The sequence below is a fragment of the Cricetulus griseus genome, chromosome 6 (genome assembly GCF_003668045.3).
Source record: "Cricetulus griseus strain 17A/GY chromosome 6, alternate assembly CriGri-PICRH-1.0, whole genome shotgun sequence".
NCBI classification, from domain to species: Eukaryota; Metazoa; Chordata; class Mammalia; order Rodentia; family Cricetidae; genus Cricetulus; species Cricetulus griseus.
The window spans coordinates 146854767-146869639 of NC_048599.1; the positions used below are offsets into that span (position 1 = coordinate 146854767).

Genomic DNA, 14873 nt, shown 5'->3' on the forward strand with positions numbered 1-14873 from the left:
ATTAAGAATATACCAGAAAATGAAAAGATCTCCCATGCTCTTGGATAGGTAGGATCAACATAGTAAAAATGGCAATCTTGCCAAAAGCAATCTACAGATTCAATGAAATTCCCATCAAAATCCCAACACAATTCTTCACAGACCTTGAAAGAACAGTACTCAACTTCAATTAGAAAAACAAAAAATCCAGCATAGCCAAAACAACTCTGTACAATAAAGGAACTACTGGAAGCATCACCATCCATGACTTCAAGCTCTATTATAGAGCTATAGTCCTGAAAACAGCTTGGTATTGGCACAAAAATAGACAGGATGACCAATGGAATCGAATTGAAAACCCTGATATTAACCCACACACCTACGAACACCTGATTTTTGACAAAGAAGCTAAATTTATACAATGGAAAAAATAAAGCATCTTTAACAAATGGTGTTAGCATAACTGGATTCGGACATGTAGAAGATTGCAGATAGATCCATATCTATCGCCATGCACAAAACTGAAATCCCAATGGATCAAGGACCTCAACATAAATTCAGCCACACTGAACCTCCTAGAAGAGAAGGTAGGTGACACCCTCGAATAAATTGGTACAGGAGATCGCTTTCTGAACATAACACCAGTAGCACAAACATTGAGATCGACGATTAATAAATGGGACCTCCTGAAACTGAGAAGCTTCTATAAGGCAAAGGACACAGTCAGCGAGACAAAACGCCAGCCCACAGAATGGGAAAAGATATTCACCAACCCCACATCTGACAAAGGGCTGATCACCAAAAATATACGATGAACATAAGAAGCTAGCCACCAAAACAATGCAATTAAAAAGTGGGGTGCAGAACTAAATAGAGAATTCTCAACAGAGGAATCCAAAATGGTTGAAAGACACTTGAGAAAGTGCTCAACATCCTTAGCCATCAGGGAAATGCAGCTCAAAACCACTCTCAGATACCATCTTACTCCTGTTAGAATGGCTAAAATCAATAACACCAATGACAGTCTATACTAGAGAGGATATGATATAAGAGGAACACTCCTCCATTGCTGGAAGGAGTGCAAACTTGTACAACCACTTTGGAAATCAGTATGGCTGTTTTCAGGAAAATGGGAATCAGTTTACCTCAAGATCCAGCAATTCCTCTCTTGGGTATATACCCATAGAATGCACATTCATACAATAAGGACATATGTTCAACTATGTTCATAGCAGCATTATTTGTAATATCCAGAAAATGGAAGCAACCTAGATGTCCCTCAATGAAGAATGGATAGAGAAATTGTGGAGTACTACTCAGCAGAAAAAATAATTTAAAAATCCAAGGTCTCTTCTAAGATGCAAAGCTACCTCTTAATTGTACCCCATGTAAGATCAAAAGCAAAAAGCAAATTACAAAATGCAGTGGCATAAAATACACACTGCCATTCTAAAAGGAAGGAATGGGGACATAGTGAGGAAATACTGGACCAAAGCAGGACCAAAACCCAGCAGGTAAACTCCAAGTCCTATAGCTCCATGGACAATGTCAATGGACTCCCATGGCTCTTCCCATCCAGCTTGGCTGACAGCAGCATGGTCCAAAAGTAAAACCATGTATGGACAGTCAATTTTTTTCAACAAAGGTACCAAGACCACTCAACAGAGAAAGAATAGTCAACTGGATAAGACACATCCAGAAGAATGAGGTGGGGCCCCTACTTTACACCACGTACAAAAACTAACTCCAGAGGATTAACTACATGACTATAAAAACTACAACTAACCTTAACAACATGCCGGGCATGCCTTTAATCCCAGCACTTGGGAGGCAGAGGCAGGTGGATCTCTGTGAGTTCAAGGCCAGTCTGGTCTACAGAGCCAGTGCCAGGATAGGTTCCAAAGATACACAGAGAAACCCTATCTGGTGGGGGGGGGGACCAACCTTAACATCATAGGAATCTGGGGGCTAGAAAGATCATTCAGCAGTTATGAGCATTAACTGTTCTTCCAGAACCTGGGTTCAGTTCCCAACACCAATAAGGCAGTTTACAACCATGTGTAACTCCAGTTCCAGGGTATCCAACACCCTCCTCTGGCCTCTGTTGACACACAAATGTTACAGACATACCTGTAGGCAAAACATCCATACACATAAAATAAAAAAATAAGTATTCTTAAAAAAATAGCGGTCTTTTGATTTTGGATTTAGCAATGAATTCTTAGATATATCAGAATCACAAAAAGAAATTCAACAAAACTTAGAACATTTAGTGTGTCAAAGGCTGACATTTTCAACAAAGTAGAATAGCCTACAGAACAGAAAATATTGGTAAATCATATATCTGGTATAGGCCTAGTATCCAGAATAAAGAACACATCAACAAGACAGAGAATCCAATTAAAATGGAAACAGGAACTGAACAGACATTTCTCCAAAGAAGATATACAAGTTATCAATAAGCACACATTCATTATGAAAGTGCAAATTAAAACCACAAGAAGTATCACTGCACTAGCCAGGAACACTGCAATATGTGAAAATAACAAGTACTGCTAAAAAATTAGGACTAGGACCATGTGATGCTGGCATGACTGTAAAATGTCACTGTAGAAAATAGTTTGCCATTTCCTCAAAAAGTTAGGGCAGGCAGGGGATGTGCTTAAGGCCCTGGGTTCAATTCCCAGAAACATAAATAGTAAATATAGTTACCATATGATCTAGATTCAGCAACATCTACACATAGACACCAAAGAATTGAAAACATATAATCAAGCAAATGCTTGTACATGGTCATAGCATCATTATTCACAAGAGCCAAAATCTATTTTTAATCAACTGATAAACTATAGTATATCCATATCATGGAATATTACTGAGCCATAAAAATGAATGAAATACTAATAAATGCTACAGCATAGAAGGACCTTTAAAAAACACTGTTAGCTGGAAGAGGCCAGTGAAAAGACCATACACTGCAAGATTCTATTAATATGAAGCATTCAGGAAGATAAGTCTATGCAGAGAGGAAATACATTGGTGATTGGCAGGGAATGAGCAAAAAGTAGTAACTGCATAAGAATGGGTAAAGAAAGCCGGGCGTTGGTGGTGCACTCCTTTAATCCCAGCACTCGGGAGGCAGAGGCAGGCGGATCTCTGTGAGTTTGAGACCAGCCTGGTCTACAAGAGCTAGTTCCAGGACAGCCTCCAAAGCCACAGAGAAACCTTGTCTCGAAAAAACAAAAAAAGAAAAGAAAAAAAGAAAAAAGAAAGAAAGAAGGAAAAAAAAGAATGGGTAAAGAAGGCTTCTTCTGAGATGATGAAAATGTTTTGGAACAAGAAAAAATGGTGGCTATGTAACACTGTGACCGTACAAAATGATACCAAGCTGTAAAGATCAAATGGTTAATATCACATTGTTGAATTTTACTTAAATATGAAATAATATCCTCAAGCATATGGAATAATCATACACTTCCAGCATGCACCTGAATAGACATAAACTACTAGGAAATAATGTGACATTATCTAATGAGAGTGATAATAAACATAACACATAACCCTTGCAATGCCATTCTCTATTTCCCTGAGTAATAACAACCACAACCCTACTGCCTTTACCCAAAACTAACAAGCACTTTACTTTCTTCTTTCCCCATCAAATACAACACTGAGTTCATGTCAACAAAGAAACCACCAAAGGGCAAAATGTACTCTCTGTCCTATTAGAATTCTCAGTTCACTGGCAGGAAAACAAACAAACAAACAAAACAAACAAACAAAAAAAACAGCACCATGAGCATAATAGCAAAGCGGGGAAAAAAGAAAACAAAACAGGATGCTCTTGGGCACATAAAACAGGTAACTAACAGAACTGAAAGGTTGTGCCAACAAAAGGGCTCAGCAGGGCTTTCCAAGAGGCCTGGTGACCTGAGTTCAATCCCTGGAATGAAAGCAAATGTGGAAGGAAAGAACCAATTCCAGAAAGCTTCCCTCTGACCTGCACACATGCACATACATAAACAAATAAGATGTAATTTTTAAAAAGAACTTCGGGTTTAAAAACATGTTCCAGAACAGTGATTCTCAACCTTCCTAATGCTGCAACCCTTTAATACAGTTTCTCCTGTTGTGGTGACCCCCAACCATAAAATTATTTTCATTGCTACTTCACATAACTGTGATTTTCCTAGTTATGAATCATAATATAATTATCTGACGTGCTGGATATCTGATATGTGACCCCCAAAGAGATCATGATCTACAGATTGAGAAACACTGTTCTAGAAGGATAGAGCTCAGGATCTGAAGGCTAAATACAAGTGAGCCACCACATGAGTGAAAATAAAATGAGTCTAATAGGTCACCTAAGCTTCAAACTTCTCAGTTTTATTTAAACCACTACTGCCCCCTTTTAAAGTCCCTATTATTAACTATTGCATACAATCACTGACCAGCATTTGCTCCAAAAGTTTCTGAAGCAAAACATGAAAGTCTAGTCTTTTCCTCGTACTTGCACCAATCACAGCTACCCAATACAGACTGAGACCTACACCCTTGTGTAAAGCCTCTCTAACACAGCTGATGCCATCCCTGCCTGCCCCTTCAGCCTTCTCAATAACCCTGCTTGCATTTATCCACCCTGTTTCTTAACAGAAAGCATTTGCTGTTTCTAAGGAACTTGTGTTGCTAAATGCAGCAAGTCCTGCAAGCACCTTTTGTGTTTTTTTTTTTTTTAATTTGGTATTATTTTGAGGTAGTGTAGGGAGCCGTTCCTGCATTCTCCATTACAATGATGGTGCCTGCAGGCACCGAATGTAAATTATTTCACAGGCGCTGGGTAATTTCCATTCCTTTGATCTCTGCCTATCCCGTGGCTCATTTGGCCTGAGGAGCTGAAGCCATTCATAGGGTGACACATCCCAGGCGGCCGCTGCCAGCCTTTATTAAGGGATGGGATTCTTGGCTCGGGGTCTCCGCTCTGGTAAGCTTATGCTCTCCCACTCTCAAGATGCATTAAAGCTTTCCTGCAGAAGGATCCGAGTGTCCTGTGTGATTCTTGCCGGCGAGAACATATAGCGCGGGACATCTGGTGCCGAAACCCGGGAACTTGTTAACATCACTGGCACCTCGGAGACCCCTTGGCTACAAGGCGGATTCAGAACTGCAGGGTGGTAAATTCGGAGAGGTATGTCTTTTCTGGACTTTGGCTTGGGAATGTTGCTATTTTGGGAGGTTAGTGTAGAGGCTTCTGTGCTTTTACTAGGAGCCATTTTGACCTTTCTCACTGTTGTAGCAATCTTGAAGAAGTCCAGAATTACATGTCAGAAACCGAATGTAGTGAGAGATGGGGCGCGCCCAACAATAAAATATAAGGAAAAAGGATCTCCCGGGATGTCTACTGACAAGGGAGTGTGTATAAGAAGAGAAACAGCAACGAATAAGGAAAAAGGACCTCCCGGGAAGTCTAATGACAAGGGAGTGAATAATTTGTTAGATGATTCTGTAAATAAGTTTAAAGCTTTAAATCTTGATAGCTCTGATGACTCTGAAAGCTCAAGAGATAAAGTTTTAGAGGAAACAGCTCAGCTAGGTAAAAAAGAAACAAAAAAGGAGGGAGAGAAAATAGGGGATAACCGGTCACACCCCGGTAAATTTAAGAGACCTGTTAATTCAGCGGGTGTACTTCCATCAACACCCCCATTATTTGGTACCGACTCCTTCTTACCATTAGAGGAGCGGAGGAAATTACAGATGGCTTTCCCAGTCTTTGATAGGGGAAAAGGCCATGCATGTTAGGCCTGGAATGCCTGGGGCTTTAAAGCCTCATAAACATTGACGCTCAGGGCCATACTGTGGCCAAGCGTCACACCTCAGAACCTAAAAGGCCAAAGGAAATGGTAAAATGGAAAGATATCTTAACTGATCTTTTGAGAGGCCCGGATCCTATTCTCATAAGATCCAGGGGAGCTATTGTATTTTTCCACAGGATGAAGAGAATCCCCTGTGGATCCCAGAAAGACTCACCCGAAGAGCCCCTTCGGACCTTCAAAAGTTGAAACTCCACCCTCTCCCCGGGAGTTGAGAGCCGCTATTGTTATCCAGATTAACTCCTGTCCTTGACGGAGAGATTGTCTCGCTTAAGGGGTGGGGATGGGATTGTTTGATGCAGCCGTTTGCGGATTGGTGTTACTTCTCTGGCTGGTCTGTAAGCTCAAGGCTCAAACTAAAGAGAGGCAAGATGGTTATAGCCCAAGCGCTTGTAGTTTTAAAATAAGGGGCTTCCACTGATATTTGGCTAACTATGCTTAAGCAATAGGCCGCCGGCCAGACAGCTCTTGCACACCCGGAGCCTAGGCTCATTGCACAGGGTAGAGTGTCTGGTTTGAGCAGCCCATGAAGGATGTTGAGCAAGGCATCGCACAGAGAGCCCCGGATGCAGGCTTCTCTGGGAGGCATGTTGTCCTGCATAAGGGTTGCCTGCCCGAGCCTCCCTTTCCCAGAAAAACGGCAAAGGACAGGTCGAGAGCGCTTCGGGTCAAGCTAACAGCCTGATGGCGACTCTTGTACACAGTCTTAATGTTTGATTTGGGAAAGTACAACCTCTGCCTCTATCCCTCAACATATGGGTGACCTATTTGCTTGTAAAAATATAAAGCCTTATCATTAATTAATAAAAAAAGGGGGATATGTAGGGAGCCGTTCCTGCATTCTCCATTACAATGATGGTGCCTGCAGGCACCGAATGTAAATTATTTCACAGGCGCTGGGTAATTTCCATTCCTTTGATCTCTGCCTATCCCGTGGCTCATTTGGCCTGAGGAGCTGAAGCCATTCATAGGGTGACACGTCCCAGGCGGCCGCTGCCAGCCTTTATTAAGGGATGGGATTCTTGGCTCGGGGTCTCCGCTCTGGTAAGCTTATGCTCTCCCACTCTCAAGATGCATTAAAGCTTTCCTGCAGAAGGATCCGAGTGTCCTGTGTTGTTCTTGACGGCGAGAACATAGCGCGCGGGACAAGGTAGAGTCTCATGTAGCCCAGGCTGGCTTCAAACACAGTATTCAGCAGAGAATGACCTTGAACTCACAACCCTCCTGCCTCCACCTCCCAAGTACTAGGATAAATACATGTGCCTCCATGCCCAGATTTCAAAAAAAATTCTTTTTTTTCTTTTTTCTTTCTTTCTTTCTTTCTTTTTTTTTTTTTTTTTTTTGATTTTAAAGACAGGGTTTCTCTGTGTAGCTTTGTAGACCAGGCTGGCCTCGAACTCAGAGATCCATCTGCCTCTGCCTCCCAGTGCTGGGACTAAAGGCGTGCGCCACCACTTCCTGGCACTCAAAAGAGTTCTTTAAGAAATAAATGAGGGCTGGAGAGATGGCTCAGCCGTTAAAGGCTAGGCTCACAACCAAAAATATAAGAAATAAATGAGTAGATAAAATAACAGCAATGGTTGTCATTTATGAAGCACCTGCTCCATGTAGACAACTCAGTTATTGTACACATATTCCCCCATCTTTAGCCCAACCCTGAAAGATGGATATTAATGGCTCAATTTAGGAAAAAGAAAACTAACTCTTAGTAAAGATTAGGTAACTTGCCAATGTCACAGATCAATGATGTGGTTTTTGTTTGTTTTTTGTTTTTTTAAAATGGAGTGTGCTGGATGTCTCCACAATTTTGTTCAAATGACTGCAGAACCTGGAAAAGCTGTTGCTGCTATTGATGCATAACATACTGCCATTATTGCTCTTTTTATATAAATATATATATATGTGTATATATATAAGCTAATTGAAACAAAAAAGATCTATTTTATTTTAATCATGTGTATGTTTATGTTTATCTCTCTCTCTTTGTGTGTGTGTGTGTGTGTGTGTGTGTAGTGTGTTTGTGTCTGTTTGTCTGTTTGTGTGTAAGCACAAGTGTAGGTGCTCTCGGCATCCAGAAGAGGATTTGGATTGTCTGGAGTCATAGGTAGTTGTGAGCCAGAGGATCAGGGTTTTGTTGTGAGACTTCGTCTCCTAGAAACATCAGAGTCTGTACCATACAGTCTCTCTAGCATGACTGCCAAAATGTGAGCTGAACAAGAACAACAACAATAGACGCGCCAGAGTGGAGGGAGTAAAGACCACAAGGCCTCCACCCTATACAAAGAACTACAGGTAACTAAGGAATGCCAGGAGTGGGGGGGAAAGCCTTCCCCAGGGAAGAGCACACCAATTCCTTATGCAAAGCCAAATGGCCATTCCTGAAGACATACATGTAAATATACAGACTGAGCAGGCCATATTTAGGAATATATATGTATAGACACATATATACATATGTATAGATATGAATGTAATAGCAATTAATGAAAAAAAAGGGCATGAATTTGAACGAGACCATGGAGGGATGTACTAGCAGTTTTGGAGAGAGCAAAGACAAGGAGGAAACAATGTGATTATATCATATTCTCCCAAATAAATGAAATAATTATAAAAGAAAATTTATCAGAGTAAAATCAGAAGGCTTCTTTCTGTTTGTTTGTTTTCTTAAAGACAATATAAATGAGACTCCTTAAAGTTTTGGAACCATTTAAGGAAGTCCTTTAATCCTGAAACATCTAGTAATGCTACCACCAAAGTAAGATTTCAACTTTTGGTGACTGTAATGTGAATGAATTATCACATTTTGTCAGCTGGGGTCTGATTGGACATACTTAATCTCAAGGTTGTTGTGTGAAACTTGGGGGGAACTCTCCTTGGAGTCTGCACCAGGAGCTGGCCTTGGTTCCCTGCTGTGTACCACAGTGTTTCCAGTTCCCATAGCACAACAGCGTCACCTCTGGGCATTACAGTCATCTGCCTTGCAATTCTAAACTGTAACTGTGACCTGAACACTGATCTTCTTAGAATAGCAGTTAATTGACACAAAGTTATCCAGATTTGAGAAGGTTCCAATAGAAAATGCCATACTTACAGTGATGCTTTGACACATGAATGTGTTTAAAAGTGTCATTAGCTCTGATCTCATTTGCCAGGGTACAGCAGGAAATGAAGGCTCTAACACACAGGAGGCCTATTTTCACACGTTCAGCTCGTTGCTCACAGGTTTCATATTTCTTAAGAACAGCTCCGTCATAGCAACACTTCTTTGGCACTTGATGTTTGTATGTAGAAGCTGAAATGAGATAATAGCCGTGTCCTTATCACCAACAGCCATAACACCCTGTAGGGATCTCAGGGGCTATTTTTCTGCCATCCAAGGACTCCCCGCCCCTGCAGATACATATTTAGGTATAACAAATATTTTAGAAAGATTAGACATGAGAATTATAAAGAACTGTTTTCCTTGAGTTAAGTATATGGCCAATAATATCCTGAGTTTACCTGGATGAACATTTCTGAGTGATGAACTAACCCCCACATGCATTTTTCCCCCACCTGCTGCATGTTAATTAGGGAAACCCCGTGCCGCATGTTCTCTGGTCTGTGAATGCTACAATCTCGGTGTTTTACAGCTTGTGAAGTACCTCGTTCATTTATTTTCTGTTGCAGGTAATCTGCTGGCTGGAGAGTCACACCTTGTGCTTCACCTGTGAGTGAGAGAATGGAATGGGGGACAGTGCTCAGTGTCACATTGTTGTCATATTACTTAAAAGTAGATCTTGTCCCTTGGGTATTATCATAATGCACTGGGCAACTTCAGAGTTAATCTTTTGTTTACATAACTGCCTGACTCATCACTAATTGCTTATTTTCCCTAACATCATAAACCTAGAAAGATCCTCCCAAGGCCAGGCCCCAGGGGGATTACACACCTTCTGTTATGAACATGAGCCTACAAGGCCTGGGTAGCTTCCTCTGGACTAACAGGCAAGCTGACCCCAGACCCCTGAACAGCCACTGAAGCATTACAGTACCTTGATTTGCCACTTGGTGCTGCAGGTCACTTATTGGCATGAGAGTTATTTTGTAAGCTTTATCTGTGAGGGGGGGGGTGGGAAAGGCATAAAATCTTTATAAAACAGCTCCATGACAGTGTTCTATTCTACATCATTGTGGCCCTCCTACAACCTCTAACAAGCACTGACTCCCCAGCTCTATACCCAACCAGGACTTCCCATCACACTGGCTGGGGCCTCTTCCCCACCTGGGAAGGGTTTGCATCAGCTATGCTACTGAAAGAATTACTCAGGAAAACTAACTTTTTATAAATAGTGTGGATGGAAGATTACCATGTTCTTTAATGTCAAAGTGTGTCGTTCCATTGGTTGTAGCATCTTCTCTGTATTTAGCCTTAATTGTCCATCTACCATATCTGTGGAAGCCAGATGTTTGAAATCAGAGACAGTACCAAACAGTTTAAATCAAGAGGAAATGTAGTCATTTCTATTCTTGAGATATGTGAGGATACATACACACATACACATGTACATGAACACACCCTAAGTAAAAGTGTGGAGGAAAGATTTTTAAACAATAATTAGACAACTGAGATTTCAAAAAGAAAAGGAATTGTTTAACCTTAGTTTTTCATATTGTATACATTCCCTACATCTTTTACCTTAATATAGTAATTTTTTTTGGAGAACTGATGATGATATCAGCATTTTCTTAACCCCAGAATTCATAAGTTAAAGTCACAATATAGTAAAAAAATTGATAATAATGTCTCTGGAAGATGACATGCCAGTGATGAAAATCACACCTCATATAAGCAGAATTGTATTTGGAAATAAAGCATGGATTGTTAAAGAATAAAATAACCTGTTCAACACCCTTCATTCAAAAATAGTTAGTGAGGTTAGACAGTGGTGGCATGAAACTTTAATCATGGCACTCAGGAGACAGAGGCAGGTGGATCTCTGGGTTCAAGGCGAGACTCTCTGCAGAGTGAGAACAGCCAGGGCAACACAGAGAAACCCTGTCTTGAAGAACCAAAAAAAATCAAGCAACACAAAATTAGTGAGTAGTACACTGATATAAGAAAAGGAACAAGACAGATGAACCACAGACTTTGCAGCCTCCAGTCCATGCCAATTCAGATTTTCACACATTTTTCCTAGCAGGTTTGATCAGGCAGTCACTGCATCTCATTTGGGAAATAAGAAAAATATTATGTACCATGCAGATAAGTGATGTGATCTATGGAGGTGCATATCACCGTTTTCATGACTACTATCAGCAGTTCATTAAAATATTTAGCCAAGTGCCTATGATGCTGAATTGCTGAGCTAAAATAAACTCTATAGACAAGGGTCTGGCCCTTAAGGGATTTAGAGTCTGATATTGGGCAGGGTACATAAATAAATCATGAAAGGCACAGAGCTAAAAAAGAAAGTGCACAGGACATGGAGGTGGAGAATAAAGTAGACATTCCATCATATCCGGGGATGAAATTTTGCCAAGTATCATCTTCCCGTGAACCAAGGAAGAGGACTACAGAGGAATGTTCTTAGCAAAGAGGACAACAGATACCAAGCAGCTAAGACTGGAGAGTGTGCCATGATGGATTCCGATAATCTGCCACGGGACAACTGGCATAAAGTGACGTCTGGGAAATAAGAATCCCAATAACATAACAAAATCAATTCTGCACTAGGGAGCCTGTAGCATTTTAAGAAATTGTGTAATTGAAATCTTCCAGACAATTACAAATCTTCAACCTCCCAATTTTGGTCTATGTGTTCAGGAAAAATGTTTCCAAAGTGAGCTAAAAACAAACTAACCAGAGAGGACAGAAGAGCAATGACTGTGAAGTGGTTCTACCTTACATTTGTGTGGTGGCTATTTATAGCCGCCTTTGTCTCAGGCATCCTGCTTTATGTTCCTTGACTGCGGGAATTGTGAGCGCTTGATTTCTGTTCAGAAGCTTGGCGCTTATTGTGATTTACACACATTAAATATGTATTTCCTCAACTTCCATATGAACATGGTCTTAAATCCTTGCCCATGAGGCTAAATAGAATAAAAATAAAATTTCCTACACATCTGTACACCTACACCTACACACACACACACACACACACACACACACACACACATTTTTCATTAAACCCAACTCTCTGCACCTGCTAGCCATAAGCACTCTTCCAATAGACTATAACCCAAACCAACACTTCCTATAGATGGATACTCTGTTAGGTATAAAAAGCAAAATTAAATATGTTTAAGTAGTGTCTTTGGTTGTATATGTGTTTGTGTATGTGTGTGTATATGTGTTTGTGTATGTGTGTGTGTGTATGTGTTTGTGTATGTGTGTGTATGTGTTTGTGTGTTTGTGGTTGTGTATCTGTGTGTGCATGTGTGTGTGTGTGTTTGCGTGTGTGTTTGGTTTTCTGTCTATGTGTGTGTGTGTGTTTGGTTGTGTGTGTTTGGTTTTCTGTCTATGTGTGTGTGCATGTATGTGTTTTCATTTATTGAAACACAGTTTGCTATCTGCCAAAGCTGACTAGTAATGCCTATATTTAAGTGATCCTCTTTCTTCAGTGTCCTGGAAATCTGAGACTCTTGATATGTTGGGCAGTGTCTGGTATTTGGGATCCATTTCTGTTTTGCTGAGAAGGGGCCTACCTTCTATTTCCTTTGGAGGGCTTCACATAGCCACAAGTGTGCTGTCCTCAGTCAGAAGGAGGGGGCTCAACTTACCACTTCTCTACCTCACAACCAAAAAGTCCCAGGTGTGTTTTTCAGGAAACATTTTGTATTACATACTTTGGATTAGAAGGAATCTTGAAGTCGGGAAAAGAGACAATTGCAGTATGATTGTTTCCTTGTATTGTGTCCACTTCTGATCCTTCAGGGTCCTTTAGGGAAGTAAGAAAACCCACCTGTCTTAGTTTGTTATCTGTTGTTATAAAAGACTATCTGGGACCAGGTGAATGTCTAAAGACTAGAGATTTATATTGTCCCACAGTGCTGGAGGCTGGGGTTGGAAGGAGATGACACTGTGTGGAGAGGGAGCTGCCCTGCATCCACTCTGGATGGGGAAGCAGATGGGCAGGCAAGCACTTATGAAGAGTTTGTTCTCCTGACAAGCTGAGTTGAGAAAGCTGTCTCCCATGGGGCAGCTGTGCTCAGTCCATACATCTGTGAGGGGAGTGCCATGGGATTAAGGCAATACTTACTATGAAAGTTAAGACAGTTCCCCTTGTAACTGGCTCTAAGTCATCATCCAGAGAATAGACGCCAACCTTTACTGCAGGAAAAAGTGATAGTGTCAAAAACCTTGTTAAGCAAGGGCGATTCTAATTTTTGAAACAAACAACGTCAGGGTAAAAATGATGTAAAATATATTGGGACACATTCCTGAAGATGAATAAAATAGTTTTAAAACATCTTCAATGAGATGAATCTTATTAAAAACTAGAAGTCTCCATACATGAAAACACATATTTAAAAGAAAGTTGTTGGTAAACATTCCTATTAATAAAGATTCTTTCATTTGGAAGCAAATCTTTAAGATAATGCTTACATACAACTTGATGGGAACATGCATAGAGTACAAAATTAGTTATATCTGTAATTAAGTCACCATTATCGGGCATTTCATAATATCAAAAGACTGAGATCTACTGTGGGTTATATGAAAGCATACAATAGTGCCTTACATTTTGTTTGGTGTGGATGGCATACACTCTCCCATTTATGACATCTAGCAAGGCTCCTGTGAAGTCGATGTGATCATGTGATTTTTGTTACATTTGCTCTCCCAGGTCCTATGGTTGTTCTCTCCTCATTAAACAAATAGTGGTGGTATCCCAGAACAGCCGCTGATATTTTAACATTAGGCAAAGACTGTATCACAAAGACATATCACTTTGTTTTCTTGCTAAGTAGCATAACTTAGCCTGTGATTCACAGACCTCCCTCATCAGACTCCCAGGTGCTGGGATTATAGACTTGCTCCACCAAACCCTACAAGGCCCTCAATTTTTACATTTTTTTATATGTATCACAGCTGATTTTTTTTTATTTTCTTATTTATTTTTATTCACTTTAAAATAGGTACACAGATCCAGCTGGTGGTGGCACATGCTTTTAATCCCAGCACTCAGGAGTTACAGGAGGAGGATCTCTGTGAGTTAGAGGCCAGGTTGGTCTACAAAGCCAGTTCCAAGACAGCCAAGGCCACATAGAGAAACCCTGTCTCAAAAAAAATTGGTTCACAGAAGAAAATTTCATGTGTTTTCACCTCTACCATGTAGTTTTTTAATCTCTACAAGTTTGAATTTGATCCTTTAAAATATCTTCCTTATCTTTGTTTAATGTGCTCAGTACTTTTTATCTCAAAGTTTTTATTTTTTATTTTTAGGATGACAATCATGAGTACTATTGTAGAGGACAGTAAGCCATGCCTGTTAAAGCCTGGCTACAGGTGTGGTCAGCATGACGCGGCATGGGATCTTAAGGGGCTGCAGAGCACATGGAAGCCCCTTCTCCCTGGCCTCGATGCTCGGCTGCCCTGGGCATGCTCTGGCTTGGATTTGGCTGGTATTTATCTCAATAGAGATATCTTGACCATATGGACTAGAGATCGTCTCTTGTGGTCACGCAATATACTGTAGTTTTTTCCCTGGTATCGATATATGTACACCAATACACACACACACACACACACACACACACACACACACACACACACACACACACACACAAGTTCATCTAATGTTGCTCTTATGTGCATGGGTTTGAGACTGACTACTCAGGATTACATCAGCTGTGGGAACTCATTTCTGGGTAAAACCAACTCACCCTGTAGGCAGCCACTGACTGCCTATAACTCTTCATCTAGGAGAGGCCTTTAAAATTTGTCCCATCTATGTTGGTATGTCAACTACAAAGATACACAACCACTCAAAATACAGAGAGTATGTGGCCATGGGCTACCCATCACTGAACTATACAGCT

The 14873-nt window shown here is 40.7% G+C and overlaps 1 protein-coding gene across 1 annotated transcript in view; it reads right to left on the reverse strand.

The window, feature by feature from the left end:
- Window positions 1-5845: 5845 nt before the first annotated feature.
- Window positions 5846-14873, reverse strand: part of LOC100753276 (complement C5-like) — a 29664-nt gene continuing 20636 nt past the window's right edge. The window contains exons 4-10 of the mRNA XM_035447098.1: window positions 13091-13161; window positions 12678-12769; window positions 10199-10281; window positions 9884-9946; window positions 9494-9556; window positions 8941-9141; window positions 5846-5859 (exon numbers count right to left, since the gene is read on the reverse strand). Of these exons, the coding sequence (XP_035302989.1) occupies window positions 5846-5859; window positions 8941-9141; window positions 9494-9556; window positions 9884-9946; window positions 10199-10281; window positions 12678-12769; window positions 13091-13161 (587 nt within the window). The remainder of the gene's footprint in view (window positions 5860-8940; window positions 9142-9493; window positions 9557-9883; window positions 9947-10198; window positions 10282-12677; window positions 12770-13090; window positions 13162-14873) is intronic.